Source organism: Pollachius pollachius (genome assembly GCF_949987615.1).
Source record: "Pollachius pollachius genome assembly, chromosome: 7".
Classification (NCBI taxonomy): Eukaryota; Metazoa; Chordata; class Actinopteri; order Gadiformes; family Gadidae; genus Pollachius; species Pollachius pollachius.
In genome coordinates this window covers 22,034,857-22,053,606 of record NC_136940.1, presented here as the reverse complement: position 1 = coordinate 22,053,606, position 18,750 = coordinate 22,034,857, and the positions used below count along the sequence as shown (strand labels likewise).

At 44.8% G+C, this 18,750-nt stretch overlaps 1 protein-coding gene across 2 annotated transcripts in view; it reads left to right on the top strand.

Annotated features, from left to right (window-relative positions):
- The first annotated feature begins 1,223 nt into the window (after positions 1-1,223).
- The window catches only part of faf1 (Fas (TNFRSF6) associated factor 1), a 58,984-nt gene continuing 41,457 nt past the window's right edge, over positions 1,224-18,750 (top strand). The window contains exons 1-7 of one of the 2 annotated variants that reach the window (XM_079739211.1): positions 1,224-1,494; positions 3,156-3,221; positions 3,463-3,509; positions 6,113-6,387; positions 6,557-6,648; positions 7,870-7,961; positions 13,693-13,798. In XM_079739211.1, coding sequence (XP_079595337.1) covers positions 1,435-1,494; positions 3,156-3,221; positions 3,463-3,509; positions 6,113-6,387; positions 6,557-6,648; positions 7,870-7,961; positions 13,693-13,798 — 738 coding nt within the window. In that variant the 5' untranslated portion in view covers positions 1,224-1,434. Of the gene's footprint in view, positions 1,495-3,155; positions 3,222-3,462; positions 3,510-6,109; positions 6,388-6,556; positions 6,649-7,869; positions 7,962-13,692; positions 13,799-18,750 lie in introns of both variants that reach the window. The other variant, XM_079739210.1, reaches the window with a different exon arrangement.

The window sequence follows — 18,750 nt, the reverse complement described above, 5'->3', positions numbered from 1 at the left end:
TAATATAATTGTATATGGGCCCTCTTATCTAGGCTCGTTGCTAACCACCATTGCTAGTCTAAGCAGTGGTCAACTGCTTATCACAATTCAAAATCCTACATTACTGTCAGATTCAGCCAAGTTATGTAAGTCAAAAAGAGGGTGGCAGTGTGAATTCACTGTGTGATTAATCCCTCAAAAATCATTTAGTTCCAAAATATCTTACCAACATATAACATACATGTTGTTAACGCAAAGCAAAAACGATTACAATAGAAATATAGCCTTTACAAATATGATAAATATAACTGCTCATACATGCCAATATAATAAGGTCAACAGGGACCTCATTCCAATAAATATCCTGAATACCCACCAATATCTTGTGATGTACCTTGTGCCTATCTACCTGTATCTCACATGTGCCCACTCATCTTGGTGCAGGCATGAGTTGACAGATCAATCAATAGATCAATTCACATTTCTAGTTGGGCTATTCAAATATGGGGCATTAACGTGTGTTCTATCATTTTATGGATCACAAACACACACACACACACACACACACGCACACACACAGACACACACACACACACACACACACACACAGATAGACACATGCCCACACACAAACAAATACACATGCACACACACGGACACACACTCACAAACACACACACACACACACACTCACACACATAAGCATGCATGTACGCACACACACACACACACACACAAATATAAGCACATACATATAAGCATGCACGCACACAAACAGACACTCACACAAACAAACATACATAGGCATATACACAAAGACACATACCACACACACACACACACGCACACACACACACACACACTCAATGTGCAGTTGGACACAGTGTTTTGTCCAACTGCCATTGAGTAGGACATTATATTTTGTTGCACAGTCCATTCACATTATACTTCCGAGTTTGGTTATCTTTGTAGCTGGTCAGCTGGTAGAAAAATACATTCACACATTGATGCACACATTGAACAGTGCGACAAGGTGTAGCCTATAACTATATCAACTCAGTAATTGCTTGATATATAGAGGGCTCATTAACAAATATTATTTGTTCTTGCATTAACATATTACCGTTACAAATAATAATTACAATGATGCGAATGGTTAATGCACGAAAATCCGAGTTTATGTTATGTCATTTTCCCGCAATAGTCCCATTTTACGTTTGCCGTAAAGCAATGGGATAGTTGAGAATAATGATAGGAGATACGTGATCTTTGTAGTTTACTCATATGTGATTTATTGATGCTTTTGGAGCTTGATGAAGTGACGTACTTGACATTTGTGAAGTTCCCAAACGTTGTCACGCTTGGGAGAAGGATTTTGTGAATAGTTCGTCACCTTTCGAGAAGCAAGAAAGCGGGGATCGCAAGGAGAAGAATTGCTTTTAGCCAGTCATTGCCATGGCCTCCGATAGCGGCGATAGCAACATGGATAGAGAAATGATTTTGGCGGATTTTCAGGTGTGTTTCTACATGTCCCTTCATTTACCTCGCCCTCAAACGAATGCAACTCACAAATCTGTTATCTGCGATTGTGCTAATGCCCGAGTGACAACAACAACCATCAGCTGATTCACGGCGTAAACACTGCCTAGCGCTCACTGTGGCTAACAGGGGAGCTAGCGAGTTGACAGTCTGCTAACCCAAACATAAACCTGCACTTAGCCCGTTGACAAGTGTACAGCCACATAGGTTAGCCTGAACTGTGTCTGGTCGTAGCCAGAGGACATCGACAGCCGTCTTTGTGACTCTGTGATACTGTGGATGGCATAGCCCCCAGCTAGCCCTGCTTAGGCACTTTCCATGTTTTCTGTTGCCATGGATGAAAGTTTGTGTAACATCCTTTTTAGCTAACAGAGCAGATAGCCAGCTTGTTGCCCATGAAGCTAGCCAGAAATACACAAGATGCATGCTATAGATTGGAAACCAACTCGTTGTAATGGGGCTGTTGGTAGAGGCATTTCTAAGGAAATATCCACACCGCCATCCACAAACACATTGGCTCTTGCTGAGCTAAAGTGTTTTGTTCTGGATTGCCATCATCGTATCACGTCAAAAGCAGGGCATTGTCATCCTTGTCGAAATTGCTTCATGTTAAAATTATTTAGATCGTATGTTAATATACAATGTTATGAGTGCTATGAACTAACTGTTATAAAAATAGGGTTTAAGGTACAGGCCTGGGACAATTCCAGACAGCGATTGGCAGAATGCACAAAAATATAGTTTTCAAAAATACGTTGTTTACATTACTGCGTTGTTTAAGGAATGTAGGCTACAGAATCAGATCCCTTTTTATTATTATGTGAACCAACCTTTACCAGTCCTCCCTTTTATAATCATGTATAACACCATAACCGATCATAACCATCTCGAACTGACTAAATAATTTTTATATCTTGCGTAGTGCCAAAATGCATATGCTATTGAAAATAGCATCACCAATACATTATACCTACGGGATACAAGCGTGTTAACATCATTAACAATGGCTGTAATTATCCAATGTTTTAATCCCTTAATTGATTATGTCTAATATCTCTGGAAATGTTTGGCCCAAGGAAGAACTTCATACTATATGTTGACTTGTTTTGATGTAGAAAAACATGTTAAAATTAATGATTTGGAAATTATTCCAGATGTCATTTAGTAAACGCTTTTTAGACCTAAACCTCATACTTTCTAAAATATGTTTTTCTCAAATGTCTGGTATACATTGACCAGTATCTCTGATATTCTATACCATTGACTGATATCTCTGGGATTCTATACCATTGACCGGTATGTCTGTTGTATACCGCAGACATCTGGTATTGCATATATTGTATCCATTTGTATGTGTCTGGTTGGCTTAAATTAGACATTATTTTGCTTCATTACCATAGATGCTGCAATTAAGTCCAGTCTAGGATCTAAATGGGGTCTAAATCTTTTATATTAAACAACAATGCAACATGTAACAGCTGCAACAATATATATGGATATGTGTTATGTTAACAGTTTTCTAGAAATTGATGTCAGTGTTGTTTTGATGATACCAAAATATCTGAGATCGTCTGAGCTGAGCCTATGATATGCACCTTGCCCTGCTTCGTTTTCATTGCATTCATCTTTCCACACAGGCTTGCACTGGAATCGACATTGCGGAGGCAATCGCTCTACTCGAGCTCAACAACTGGGACTTAGTGGTACGTTCTGATTCATTCCTCCTCGGCACACCTGGCATCTGCCATTTATACTGGGGACATGTAGTCTAACTCACCCATGTCCCGGCTGAGTTTATTAGTATAATTAGTTGACATTGTGCATGCACACCGATGTGAATATTCAGGCCGTTTTTTCCCCCTACTTGTATGGCCTTTGTTTTATTGCCCTATTTGTATTCTCTCATTGTCATTCACCTATGTTCCTTTTTTACTCTTTTCTTAGGCAGCAATCAATGGAGTGATACCACAGGAGAACGGGATCTTACAAAGGTAACACACATTCACAATAAGTGACTTTTCACTTAACCAAATACACAGAAAATACAACACAGCAGTAGGGACAAACTCAGCATGAATCTTTGTGTACTTATTTAGACGTCCAAAGATGCTGGCAAAAGTTCAAACGCGACACAGTCATTGCATGTAAGGTTTCGCCCACGTGGCACTAGCACTGTTGTTTCAAACCTGTTTTTTTCTAATTCTTAGAAACTTGTGGGTGGTTGCTCGCTAAAAGGTGCAACCAACAGGCTTGTTTATTTCCTCTGACAGATTGTGTTTAAGTACTAGCATAATCACTACTCATTATTATCAGCATGCATCCTAGTTGTATTAAACAGCTATTTATGGTCAGTTAATAGGGAAATATCTTTTTGGCTTTTGAATAATTGGTTTAAAATTAACAAATAATTGGTTAATTTTGTCAGCAAAATCGCCAACCACGATTTTGCACCATTGCGATTAACATTGCCAGTATATATTGAAACGTTTAAAGACAAAGCTGTTTAAATTTGATTGAGAGTTAAAAAACCTTCTGTAAAGACGTAAACCGTTTCTTAAGGGGAATCACTTTTGTGGCCGCACTTTTGCTTTCAGTTTTATAACGGTTGGAATCTCAGGAATTGTATGCCATTCAGGTTAAACATGTGTTCCAGTATCGTTGTTTGCGTACTAAGATAAAAGGTGCTTGATTCATTATTAGTCAAAGGAAGGTTTTCTCCTAAGAATTCGATGAGGTGTGAGGGAGGTTAGCTATTTTGATGTGCACATGCACAGTGCTGATGTTATGTATTTTGCACATTTGAACATCAGCACATGCACATCATCAGCATGATCACAGGTTTTAGTGTAATCACTGATTCCAGTTGGGCTCTGGTGCATTCCAAAATAATTGGTCTCAAACAATGGTATAGAAAGCCCTCCCATCTTCCTGGTTTTATAATACAGCTGCTTCTACTGTTCTACCGAATCAATTTTTACAATGTTACAATTGAGTTGGGTGTATAAGGGGCACCCATGATATAGTTTTTTCAATAATAAACTGGTCATTAATTAGTTGAATTTAGCCCTCAAACGCACAATTACCTCAGCATCAAGGCAAGAAACTAAAAAGGTCAAAATCGTTGGTTAAGACTGCGAGTGTGGTCTTCAATGTGTTGACCTGCACTTTCAGATTGAAAGATAACTCTCAAGATAACCGGTAGCAATGCTATTTCCTGTGAGACCCAACATACATCAACAAAGAATAACCCTACTTATTTTCTGCAGAGTAAAAAATGCATATTCTTTGTTTCACTCAAACATCGAAATGTAAATCGTATTAGCTTTTTCTAGTTTGTTTGTCCTATGCTTATTCTCCAAAGCTGCTGCTGGATAAATAAAAATAAAAAAGTGATTCGCCACAAAAAAGGCCAAGAAACTTTGAAACTGCATTGCTACCCCCTTTGGCCAACAGTAGAGTTGTAAACCGTTTCCAAAGAGAAAGGGGCTTCTGTAAGCACTATTGGGCTTTTTTCTCCCAGTCAATGGTCAGATTCTCTGAGCGGAGCTGCTCTCAGGTTCTGTTATACTGCCTCACTTGCGTGCATGTTTTGGAGCGCGCACACATGTAAGCCTGTGCAGGTTTTAGGCCCTTGGCCCATGAGAAGTTGGTTGATGTTTCTTAAGGCATACATTGTTATGCAAAGAGCCTGGCTGGCTGGGGGAACAGCAGCCAACTACTTTACTAAGTGGCTGGCAAGGATTTGGAGGGATTGGCATTGCCCAGTAAACAACCTCTGATGACGTGACCTGAACCCGAGCCAGCTGGAGCCTGAGGCCGTGTTTCCGTTTAAAATGCAGTGTTTCATTCCTCCCCTTTTGGTCATTATTCCAGGCCACATTCTACATAAAAGATATATATATTATTGACAGTTATTAGAAACACACTGTAAAACACACTGTCCTGTGGTGATGACAGTTACATTCGGTGGTGGCCAGAGTTGTGCGTGGACTGGCTCTCGAGCTTCTGAGGACAGCAGTGCCATCTAGATGTAGGCCAGAGATCAGCAAGGCTAGACGGCACCAACGGTCGACTTAACGGCCGTTAGTATTTCCAGAGCCAACTGTGGTGAAAGAGCATGCAGAATCTCTTGTGCCAGCCAGGCCCAACGCACGTTGTCGTCACAAAGGACACTTTGAGCTGCCTTCTTCTAACAATCGTTCCAACAAAGTGATCAGGATCGTGCACAATCCTGATCACTCATAACATTTCAACGGCACATTTCCCACCAAGATTTGAATTCAATCATTACAGTTAGTCTCAAAGGGCTTTAGGGCTTCTAAGCTCTCAAACTCCCCGAACGACCCATGGCGAGGCACATTGGAGGGATCACTCCCTTGATAGACATCCTGGTGAAGGTTTATAGAACCCATATCATTGTTATAATATATCATTTTGGACAATAATATAAATGTGACATCATGTACGTTTAATCCCCTAACAACAATCATGGAATCAGTTTTGGGTTGGTGTCGTGTGCAGAACATCCCAGTGACCCTGTAGGCAGTGGGTGATCCTGAACCTCCATCTCTCCGAACCTTTTGTCCCCCAGCAGTAGCTTTGCCAGCGAGGCGAGTCAAGCCAACCTATACGGACCCCTCAACCAATCAGAAGCAGCCGAGGCGGCGGCGGCGGTAGGCCCGACCCCCAACCCCCCCTCGACGTCCTCGTCCTCCTCTCATCCGTCCTCTTCCGCCTCCGGCTCCGCCTTCTGCCCCATCCTCCAGTCCTCCCGACACATCGTCGAGCGCCAGCCCCGGATGCTCAACTTCCGGGTGGAGTACCGGCAGCGGACCACCGAGGTCGTAGTGGAGGAGGCCAGCACAGTTGGTATGTATGGCCCCCCCCCCCCCCTCACCCCAAACACAAAAACACACATAGGAGCGAGAGTTATGCATCGCGATGTTGATCCATTTAGCAGCGTCGTTAACCTGCATAACCTGATCGCACAACGCCATCTTGTGGAGAAGTGAAAGTAAACGCCCTCCGCTCTCTCCAGGGGAAATCAAACACATCCTTGTGACAGAGCTGGGGGTTCCAGTGTCCAAAATGCAGCTGAAGGGATGGAAGAGTGGAGACGTACCAGACAGCGTGAGTTATGGGATGTTCGATTGAATATGGAAAATGGTTGGTCAAATAAATGATAGTGTCTTCAAAGCTTTAATCATTGTTTTGTCTGTATGACTTCACTGATGGTGTCAGCTGTCATCCACCGTTAAAGAATGCCATTAGAAAACGAATCATTTTATGAACATTTTCCGTGAGTATGCCATCATGCTAATGCTAGCAAGGCTAAGGAGCAAGCAAGCTACGTTTCAGGGCAACAATCCCTGGGCCACTTTGAATCAGCTTTGTGGTTTTTATTTTAGATATTAACGCCAAACTTTCCAAACTTACCTTAGGGGGATGAACTTAAAGTGCTGACCAAGTTTGAATTCCCTGGCTTACTGTGAAGTGGGCTTGAGATTGCTCAAATAATGGTAGACTCCTTTGCATAATCAAATTTGGCCATTGCTCGGCTATTATTAAAAAAAGAAAAAAAAAACTTTCACCGGGTAATACAAAAGTGCATGTTTACAAAATTTTGTGTCATTTTCAATTACAGTAATTTCTAAAGGTTTTCCAATAGAGGGACCATATAGGTCATTGAGGCAAAAATATGTCTATTATGTCCATTAAGCCCCTGATGGCAAGTTTCTAAATTTTTTGGCAGATGTGTTGGGCATTTAGGTTTGAATGCGAAGTGCAGCGGCCCCTGCAGTCAATGCAGTACCAAAACATGAGAGATCTACTTACTTCCGGTTTCCATATATGTGCCAAATTTGAGAACTCCAAGATGTTTGGAGTTGTTGACTTTAGCGTTTTGGCCCCATTTACTTTCCATGTACAATATATATTAAAAAAGTATACAAAATGTTTACTATCTTAGGTATGGTGCACTCACGGATATAGGCCACATTTTTTGGCATTAGTTTGGGGTTGAACAACTAGGAGAAAAGAGGTCCCGAAAATTAGGAATACAATAGCAATATTGTGTATTGCTTTGCAACCATACTTATAACACTGTTCTGTGTTCTTACGGTTTGCAGTGATCCTAAGAATGCTACCTTTTCTCACCCCATATAGAGCGTTGGAGGATTAACACTCATTAATCCTGCCATGGGTCGATACACTGCTCGAAGGCCACAGTATTTCTAGGCTTTGATCAGTCCGTGAAAATGTTTTAGCATCGTAATAGTGTTGGTAATTAGTTTGAATGGTTAGTGTGTATTTTATGTGTGTATATAACTACTTCTATGCATCATTGTACAGACGGTCCTGAGAAGTTTACACCTGCCCAAGAACAACAGCCTCTATGTCCTGACACCAGATATTGCCCCCATTGCCAGCACCAGCCAGAACAGGTACTAAGCCAATGGCTCTCCTGAACCCTGCCCTCTCTCTCCCCATCTATTCTTTCCCTCTTCTTTTTCTCCAAAAACATTTTGGTGCATTAGTGTTCATTGCAGATTTTCGTTTTGAGCGAGGAGGAAAAAAATGACTACCATGGAATACAACCTCCAAGCAAGAGGTAATGCTGGTGAAACATGACTGTGAACACCAGGTGGCGCCCTATCTCCATACATTCCACAGTGCATGGCGGGCTCTAGTTCCACCAAGCACCTTTACGGTGAACCAAGGCAATCTATAAAAGTGACATTCTCTGAATTCTATCTCCATTTGAATATTACGATTATATTAACCTTTGACACACGAGATGGCACCGAGAGAAAGGCGCATGCCTTTCTCTCGGTTCCATTGTGACATTTTGAAGGAAAAGGCTACTGCCACAAACTGCCTGTTATGTAAATAGTAATTTTCTACTGCCTCCGTATATATCTTCCACCTGATATTGTCCCTCAGCAAAATCTTCCTTTGATTTGAGTTTATTGCAGCTTGTGTACCGACCCACCACCTCCACGCATTCTTTTCATTAATTTTCCAATATACCATAAGCCGCTGATCGCCGTATCTAGTGACCACAGCGGCGTGTTGAGAGAAGCCCCATTAATCCAGTCTGCCTCGCACGGCAGGTCAGCGGCCTGGCCTCGCTGAACCGGTGCCGATATTAGCAACCTTTCCATTGGAAATGTCACGACCACTGGATGCGAGGATGCAGTGGTGTTGTAATCCGGTGACAGGTGGTGGGGCGACGTGTGCTCTTTCTCTCATCAGTGGTCTAGGTAAAGGTAACCCTACCCCTACCCCTAACGGGGACCACCATTAGCTTCTTATTCTGTTTGGCTTTCATCTTGGAGACGACAAACCCAGTGCCTCTTTTTTTTTTTTTTAATGAATGTGTTTGAGCGCAGGAGTATCTTACGGCAAAGCTTTATTATCTTTTTTATCTATCTCTTTGGTGGCTGCATGTGTTTGCAATCGGTCATGTTTGGCAGCCATTTTAAAGGGTGTATCCATTTGTCAAAGTCATTTTTAATGTCAGCAATTCAGCAATATGTACAGGACATACTGAGGATGGAAATTACGATACTCTGGTCTGTAGATGCTTCGTCCAGGGTTGGGGTTCTGATGGTCTCTTCTACTGAGGGAGAAACTAACCATCCAGGAGGGACCCCGAGAGACATGAAGATTAAACCTACCTCTACCACTTTTTATTACTGAAGCGCCTTAGTGGCTCTTTTATATAGTAAGGTTTTCTTACAGGACTTATTTTTACTTAGTTTGATTGATCGATTGATAACTTCGCTTTTTTTCTTTATGGGAAAGTAACGCATGATGGGTTCTTCACAAATAGTTTGTAAGAGAGTAAGTAAGGTTGATTTATATAGCATCATTCAAAGACAAAGGACACAGGGATTCACCAGTGTAACATAAATAAAGTGCAATAAAAAACAAAACTGGTCTAAAAACACAAGTCGGGGTACTATAACACAGGTGGATAGCTATCTTATCTGTCCTTGCATTTCCGTGTTGCCTTTATTGAGCCATGAACAAATGGAAATGTACCATTTTACCATGTTGTTCGAAGCATTTTCTGATGTCAAAATCCATTCACCTAAGCATCCTATCAGAATCCGGGCAATAACATTCCCACCCATTAATATGGTGAACATGTTTGGGGCCGCATCCACTTGGATCAAGCAATTCTTCTATTGCCAGTTAAACCATCAGCAATCTGAGCAGAACAGTTTAATTCGTCAGCAATTACACAAGTTACCGTCCGGGAAGAGCAGCAAAGAGTTATCGTTTCAACACCATTTCCAGCTTTCCCTGCAAGTCACCCGATGTGTTGGGTATATTTTCCTGGCAGTTAATGGCTTGTCTTGCTCTCTCTTCCCTCGCCCCTGTCCTCATCCCCCTAGCGTCACCGCTGTGTCTTTTTAGCAGTGCCCAAGTGTCATAGATATCATTTTTTGGTGTTAAAATCTCATTATTCTGTGTCAACCATTTTGGTGGAGGCCTTTGTGTGTGTGTGTGTGTGTGTGTGTGTGTGTGCCTGCAGGAGTTCAGTGACCCTTTTGTCATTCTAGCTGCTGTGAGATGATAGGTGGCAGATCACAGTGCAGTCTGGAGCGGACCCCTGTAGTGGGAGCAGGCAAGCTGTTAGTCTGCAGTAAAAATAAACTTCCCAGTTCTTTTGCATGCTCCAAAACACACAGGTGTGTGCGTGGCCCTGCCTATTGCAATTAGGGAGATGGTTTGCGGCTTAATATGCATTATACTTACCGAACACAGCGAACCTGTAGTCTGGTCATGATATGAATAAGTAGTAATGCTGCAATATACACAAATCAAAAACATACCTTAAAAATAAAATCCAAATGCACATTTCAGAAAAATAAATACAAGTAATTCATAACTATCATGTTCATTTTCAAAATGAAGTTAATTTCCCACCACTGATGCTGAAAGAAGCCACAAATGGGATCATTATTTCCTAAAGCTCATGTCTGTAGGGCAGGAGTGCGGCTCGGCTGCATTGTTAAAAGCCTCCTCTTCCTAAGGGTCCTTCTCCACTGCCCTGTTGACTGAATGCCTGTGAGCACAAGAGGTGACTGAGGAGGAGCTAATCCCCTGCATAAATGATGATGCCCTGATGAATATTTTAATGGCTGTCCTTTTTGCATCTTCATTTATCTCCCCCCTCCCCCCTGGATGCCATCCTTTGGCGTGTTTGCTTTTCAAAGGTTATTTGAGTTTTCGTGGAAATTCGAAAATGACCCAAAGAATGGATTCATTAGCCATGGTTCTGTTTGTTTCCTGGGCCCTGCTAGCCCAGCTCCTTCACCCCCCCCCCTCCCCTCTCCTTTGCCTCCCAGCCGGGCTAGCCAGCTATATTGTAACTGATACGGGTGCTTCAGCTAGCCGGCAGCTAGTCCTCGCAGGCTAGCGCCACAGCGATGGAGAGCCTCCGACAGCTAGCATGGTGACCGGCCCGAGTGCGCGACCATGGCGAAGAAAGGAGCGGAGCCCGAGCGGTTTCGCGTCCGCCTGTTTTGTTGTGGATGTAAGATATGGAGAAGGTAAGGGGAGCGTGCGTCTGCCCGGCTGCCTGTGTCCTCCCTCCCTCCCGGGGAGCTTCGACCAGGGGCGAGTGGATCGAGTCGCCATTAAAACATTGGGAGGATGTTATTTTATTTTTTCCTGTGTGTGGATAGAGTTGTTGATAAAGTGTGTGTGTGTGTGTGCACGCGACAGTGCTCGTTTAATAAGGTCTAGAGTCTGCTCTGTGCCGTAGGGACCCACAGCGGAGACGGTGGGCTTTACCTCAGAACCAAACCAATCTGTTTAGCTTCACTTTGGTCCCGTTGCGAGAAAGGAAAAAAAACACCTCCGATTTCTCTCGTCCTCAAAGTTAAGTGACATTTTCCTCCCATCCACCTTATGTTGTGTCAAGGATCCCCAGAGAGGTGGCAGGCCAACCCAGATGCCTCTGCATGTCCAGAGAGAGGGAGAAGGGATAGAGGGCTGCACACACAAACACACAGACACACACACGTCAACACAACAGTGGAGGGGTCCTGCTACCATCACAAGATAAAGACGGCCGCTTAGAAATAGCTATTGGGGGAGAAAAGTGCTAGAGTGCTAAGGGATATATATATATAGATAGATTTTTATTCCTGTTTGTGAAGACTTGCAGGCTACTAGGTTTGTCTGTTTTTTTTTTTACCAGTTGTGGTGCGTTTGTTGTATGGTTGTAGATGGCCCAATGAAAGATCAGCAAGTCTGGTTCGGAAGGTATATCTTAGGTTGAATATTTCAAATTATACAGAGTAACATTTTATTTTTTCCCTCTATTCGTCCCAGTCTCGGTTATATCTCTGTAGTCCCTATTTCTTTCTGCTTACTTCACTCTGCGCTTGGCTGTTTACATGTTTATTTGTTTATTTGTCTGCCAGCAGCAGCGCGGGACTGTGTCCAAACAAATCATCGTGATATTAACCGAATCCTTATTTATGAGTCCCTACTTCGTCTTACACACACACACACACACACACACACACACACACACACACACACACACACACAGACCATCTCTCCCTTATGCTCAGCCCTATTACATATGCAGCCACTTCCCACTCCACACATTTCCAATCTTCCCTCGGTTAGCTACAACAAACATTACATTTACATATTGATTTCGTAGTTTTAGTCAATGTAAATATGCTGTCATTACAGTAAATTTGAGCTTCTGTTAACATAAGCTCGTCCAGATCTGCGCAGATTAAGGCAGTGATTGCATAATTAATGTGTGCGCTACATATTAATTCCCTTGTCCATCCCGCGCTCTCTCCTCTTCCTCTTTTCCCTCGGTGTTGAGCCCTGATTAAGTGGCCGCCTTGGCCCCTAAGCCTCGCATTGATATTCACACTCACAGTCCCAGCGTTTGCTCAAAATGCTACTTAACCTCACAGCTTATTGTAAATGAAGCTTCCAAAAGTTGATCCCTCACATCTCGCTCTCTCTGTCTCTGTCTCTCTCTCTTACGTATAAATATGGGAAGCGCACAAAGTGTCAATAGCCATCTTCTCTGTCAATTCTATTTCTTCCCGCTAATGAGAAAGCTAGGGTGCTAAACCACACGTCTTCCAAGGGGCCAAACCCTGGAGCAAACCTGACGTGTCCCTGTCGTTTTCAACACAGTTCCAGGCCCCTGTAACTCAATAACTATCCTCACGAACCTTGTGGTTTACTGGACCTGGTTTTGTTAAAAGTCCCATAGTCCAAATTGTAAAAAAAATGCTGCACATTATGTTCATGTTGTGTGTCCTTGGTATGGATGCATTGTTTTAAAGGGTGAGCAGTGTTACCAGGACTAATAAAGTATTGGTTAGGGTTTTTAGTCTTACTGAGATTCTCGGTTCACACAGTATTGTTCGTGCTCTTCAATGCCTAACCTCTGTCTGCTCATTAATGAGACGCATAAAAAAATAAATATATTGCAATGTTTTTTGGTAAAAAAAAATGCTAAATTACAGATCAATAGTATTGTTGTGAAAGCACACCATTTCTACCCATCCCCTTTAAATGTAATGGTGATTGCAACAATCCTACAGGAAGCACTCGGACTCGCCGTAGTAACCCAGTATAACTTGGCATACGTTAAGTGCCCCGTTACCACACTATCGCCATTACCAACCCATTTGTTTGCTGTCAATTTGTTTGCCTTCCCTGCTGCCAACGTGCAGGTGGCCCAGGCTGAGGCTGCCTGCTGTGCTGAGGGTACAGTAGCACTATGCGGGCCTGTCAGGGCACAGCCAGCGTAGTAGCTGTCCATCCCCTGGAGGAACCGCTCTGCAGCTAGGCTAGCTAGACATCCGGCCCCCCTCCCCGTCCACGTCCACCCGCTCAGCAGGCTACCGCTGACTGACTTGTCCTAGCTTGCTTCCTCTCTTGACAACAGTGCTGTGAGCGATCATGTTTTTTTCTTCTTCTTTTGTCTCTTCTTTTTCTCCTCTGAATGCCTTCTTCTTCCTCCCCCACTCTCTGCGTGCACGCACGGGCACACACACAACAGCGTGCACGCCCTCGCACGCACACACCATGTGATATCAAACCTGGTACCCCCTGCTGCTATTCTCCCCTCATTTATTTTTCTCTCCCTTGTTGTGTCTTTGTCCCACTCTGCAGTGCTCTCCCAGACTCATTAAACCAGAACTATCTGCTGGTCATCAGTCATCGGGAGACCCAGAAGGAGTACAGCCTCAACTTCCCCGGCACCAGAACTATACAGGAGGTCAGCATTGCCAATGCACACACACACACACACTGAATGCACAATCACGCTTTGCATGAAATGACTTCAACTTTGTAAAACCCCCCAAAAATAGATTCAAATCACTAGCTACCGAAATTGCACAAATCAGTGTAAAAATTAGACTTTTGGACTTTGGTTCTAGTCTGTCACTAGAACCACTATCAATACAACTCAAGGTTTGACTGCAATAATTGAATGAGACAGATCTGGGATATTTCTGTTTCACTGTTTTAGCTACCTTCTGCTTTGATCTGCTTTCCAAATATAGTGAGGTACTTCAGATGCTGGTACAAGCAAATAAGGAATAAAGACTTTCCCAGTGAAATATCATTTCCTGTGCTAATCACAATGTCTTACTCATATCCATCTCATTGTTTCCCTTTTGTTTATGCAAATAGACAAAACAGTTTTTGCCCCACCCCCTCTAATTCGCAAGGTTAAAAATCATTCAGTTTTTTAATAATATTTACTTCTATCATTTTTTAATTGCATTTTAATTGGATAATCCATTTTTCATCCATGTTTCATTTTTTGGCAGAGAAAAGCCTCGACAGCAGTGCGGCCGACCATAATGCAGCTTTCCTTCTATTTGCGAGACATTGCTAGACTATCTCAAGCCTCCCATTCATTATTCAGCACAAATGATCAAATTTCCGAACACATAATTACTCTCACAGCTGTGGTCTGGTACACTCCAGTCTTATTCTCCCCGCTTTGCTTCCCCCCCCGCCTGCCGCCCCTTGACTCCCCCGTGGTCTAGGACCCTGGACTAAATGACTGAATCCTGTTTGATCTGGGCATATGTGGGGGGGGTGAGGACACAAGGGTCCGTTCAATCCCTCCATCTAAAACTAAACCGTGGATTTGAAGGCGAATGAAATATTCATGGTTATTCATGCAGTGCCCAATGTGGAGTCCACCGTCTCTCTTACTGTCTCTCTAATATTACTGTCACAGCTGAAGCCTTCTTACCGGGGCTGAAGGGCAAACTCACTCCCGCTCCTCACTGCTTAGCCAGGAGTGTCTGAGTACACTCGTGTTTGTGTGCTTCCTAAGAGCTCAGACCAGCGTGCCTCCTTCTTTATTGAACAGTTATGAAATGCAGCTTTATTTTATACTGTGAGAATGTCATTATTATACGGTTTCCCCTGGCCCGATTGCATCATTAGGTCTTTCTTCTTGCTCTACCCTTCTTGTGAGAGCATACGTCGTTTTGGTATTCATAGATGGTATCCTGCCGCTTCAGGTTAGGCGAGACACAAACTGTATGCGTTCAACAAAACTGACCCGGTTAACCTGGTCCTCAATAATATAGCTATTACAAAGTATTCTTTGGCTTGGCTTGACTACTTCCCCATACCTTATCTTCCTGTCATTGACGATCGGCGCATGTCAACTTGTCAAGGCTCAGAACCTGTCGGCTGATTCACCAGCAGTAGGGTTCTGTTTGTTGAGTGAGTTTCCTCCTGTTCTAGGCCTTGAGGCTTTGATCCCCCCCCCCCCATCCCTGCGTACGACCGCCCGGGCCTGTGCCTGGCTCTAGTGACCAGCGCAGCGGTAATAACCCTGCTCCTAGCAGCGCTTGTAACGATGCTAATTGAACAGATTAGTGCAGCCAGTGTGTTAAAGCCCACCTCCCCTGCCCTCTCTCTCCTCTGTGCGAGTCCCCGCTTCAATCCTTCCACCGCGCTGTCCCTCCCATCACTCTGTCTCCCCGGCCTCCCGCTCTGCCTCTCTCTTCTTAGGCAGATGGTTCTGATGAGCGCCCACTGTGAACCTTAAGTGTTTCTGCCGGGATTACAAACACTGGGGAGTGGTCCCTGTGGCGTGGGAGGGGGGAACCGGGGCCACAGAAAGGAGCAGAGGGCCGCCGGCTTGGTGGGGGGCCCGTCGGGGGCCGTAAGCGCTGGGGAAGGGGACAATGCGGGCTCAAACGGGCCCCGTTGTCGTGGTCCTTTTCCTTACGCATGCTTGTCTTTAGGCATAGCGAGCCCCCCTGCCGTGAGGAGGAGGCCCAGAACTTTAACCTGCAAAGACCTGGACTCTGTTCTCCCTCTGTTGACCATACTCTCTTTCTATTTACTCTTTAGAGGACTGGCTGTTTTCTCCCTCCTCTGAATATTGGAATGTGTGGGGACATAATATGTCATTAAAGCCAGTGTACACACCATCCAGAGGCCGGTGAATAGGTTCAAAAACTAGGGGCGGAGAGCTACAGGTGCAGGGCAAGTGAAAAAGGTTATATTTAAGAGAAATCTTCATTATTTTGCAAAGTTGCTTCAGGTCATACTTGACGTAGAAGACTTGTGTGTTTGACTGGAATACGTGTTCACAACGACGCACACAATCGGAAGGCTGTTTTTCTCTCATTGAAGTGTAACAAAGAAGTTACATCATTTTCAGCCAGCACGACTCCCTTTCTCTGTCCATACTGTGTCTCCTCACGGACACATATGGTCCTGGCTACAGAGCACCTTTCTCTCGCCCGGCTCCCCTTTGTCTTAGCTGAGGACCAGTCGATGGTCCCTGCATGTGCATATCAATAGGGATAGAGTCCTGTCTTATTGTTTGTCTTTGCCAAAGGCTCTGGCTTTGCCTTGTGGCTCCCAGGGAACTGTCACCCACACCCCCTCCCCCAACGCCCAGCACCCAACTCCTCATCCCTGTTTTCTTCTCCCTCTTTCTCTCCCTCTCTCCCTCTCTGTGTTTCTCCAGAGCCCAGGGCTGTGTAGTGTAGACTGTGATTGGCATTCCCAGACAAGAGCGCGGGGGTACGTTGCTGGCTAGCGCGCGGGCTAAGCTGCAGAGCAAATGTTTGCCAGGGAAGAGGAGGGTAGAATAGGGGTGGCCGCTGGGTCCGGGCCGTCCGTGACCAGACCAGTTGTCCTGGGGATTTCGCTCACTCTGCTGCCCCGGAGGCCCGGGAAGCGGCTCCCGTCCCTTCGCCACGCAGCTGGGTGACACAGAGGCACCCATCGCACAAGCACAGGGACAACAGAGCGGGATGAAAGAAAGAAGGGTGGATGAAGAGAGGGATGAATGAATGGCATCTGGTGCACAGGGAAGACAGAAAATGAGAGAGAGAGCTTGAGACTGTTTAACGGCAACCTTTTCTTCGCTTTGATTCCCTTCCAGCGAGGGATTACAGGCACTTGGCATTTACAGTGATTGGATCATTAATGTTGCTGCGAAGAGTATTGCTCTGTGGCGACTGATCGCTGCCAGCCTAGCTCTTCTGTGCCGGAGAAACCAACTTATTCTCTCTTCATCTGCGCCTTAGCAACAGGAGGACGGGACATAACCCCCCTCCCTCAGTGTATTTGAATACCAAGATTTAAAGTTAATTTATTTTTTATAGCTATCAGTCCTCTGTTTGGCGCTCACTTGATGCCTTGCACTATAGTGGTGGACCATCTGGTTCACACTGAAATTAAGGATATGCACCCAGAACTCTACTGTGTTGGGGTTGTGCCTTGCCTCTTTTATCGTATTCCAACCATATCCCTTTATTTCATCTGAACTGACAAAGTCTAAATTAAATGATAACGGCTTGGTCAGACTCCAATCGCCCATTATAGTAATTAGTGAAATTGGTTTCAAGGCAGACAGGGGGCAGCATTGCACAGCTCAGTCGCACACAGGGAAGTGGATGGAGCCAACATCTCAACATTGCTTGAGTTTTCATGGGGCTTTGCTCTAGGTGTGTTGTAGAATTCAATGAAAGTCTACTTTAAAATAGTTTAACCAAAATCAAGCTTGTTTCTCTAGTCCATCTCGCTTTTTTAAAGCCAGTTTAAGACACTCCAAGAAATAATCGACTTTGCACTTATCTGTTAATTGGTTGTGTTGATGAGTCCGCCTGCTGTGCAGCGTTGTTATTGCTCCGTGGTGAGGTCATGTTCTCCACTGCCAGGTGGGCCCTCCACCATCTCTCCCCAGTATTTCCTCGCTCTTCGGCCCCCCCCCTCACCCTCTTCAGGGTGGCCGTTAGTTTGTTGTTTCTCTGATGCTGCTTTAACCTCTGACTGCGGCCTCTTCATTACTAGTGTTTATGCCCCTCTTCCTCTTCTTTCCGCCCTCCATCCGATCCACCGGCGGGCCGTTCAGTGAAATCCCTGTAGCCTGGCTGGTCAAACATAGATATTACACTCTGTAATAACACTGGCCACCTGGCCTGACCCCAGGCAGCCAGCTTGGCCTGTAGCAGACCTCCATTAACATAGCTACGCTGAATATACTGTGGGGAGACCGTGGGCAGGTTCAACTGCTCGATGCTTACTGTTGTCTTACAGTGGTTGTAGCTGTTCACTGCTGCTGACACCTAAAGCATGAATCCAAGTCCTAACTTTTGTAAGTCGTGGCGGGAATTCAGGTTTGGTGTCTTGTTGTTGAACAAATACTCTGGTGGTGTTTTATTAAACGTGTTTCATAATATGACAGTTGCTGTCACGTGATCGATCCCTCAACCCACACACGTACAGACGCACAAAGAAAAACACGGCAGACTGCAGTAACATAAAGGACAAAAGGTGCAAGCGCCCGATCAAAGTGCCCGAGGCCATCGCGTTCTGATGTTTTGTAACTGCTGCTCTTCCTGCTCCGCACGGCACTGGCTCCGACATTGTGTTTGTAGCGTTCTTGAAGTTTCCACGTCCGTGCGCCGCGTATGCCCAAGGATACATCCCTCCCCGCTGCCGTCACCAAAGGCTGGATTTGACCTTGTGTGCTGAGCGGGCTTTGCGACACAATGGGCGGCTTGCTCAGCATCAGTGTGCACCGCTGCGGGCCCAGTGGCCGTGGATTCGGCCCAGTGATGCGCCCCGAATCCATGGCTGCCAGTGCACAGAGGCGCCGGCCCCGGGGGGCTTTGATCACCTCCCGCCTGGCGCACATCAGGCTGGCGTTGGGGCTTTAAAGCAACAACCCGTGGG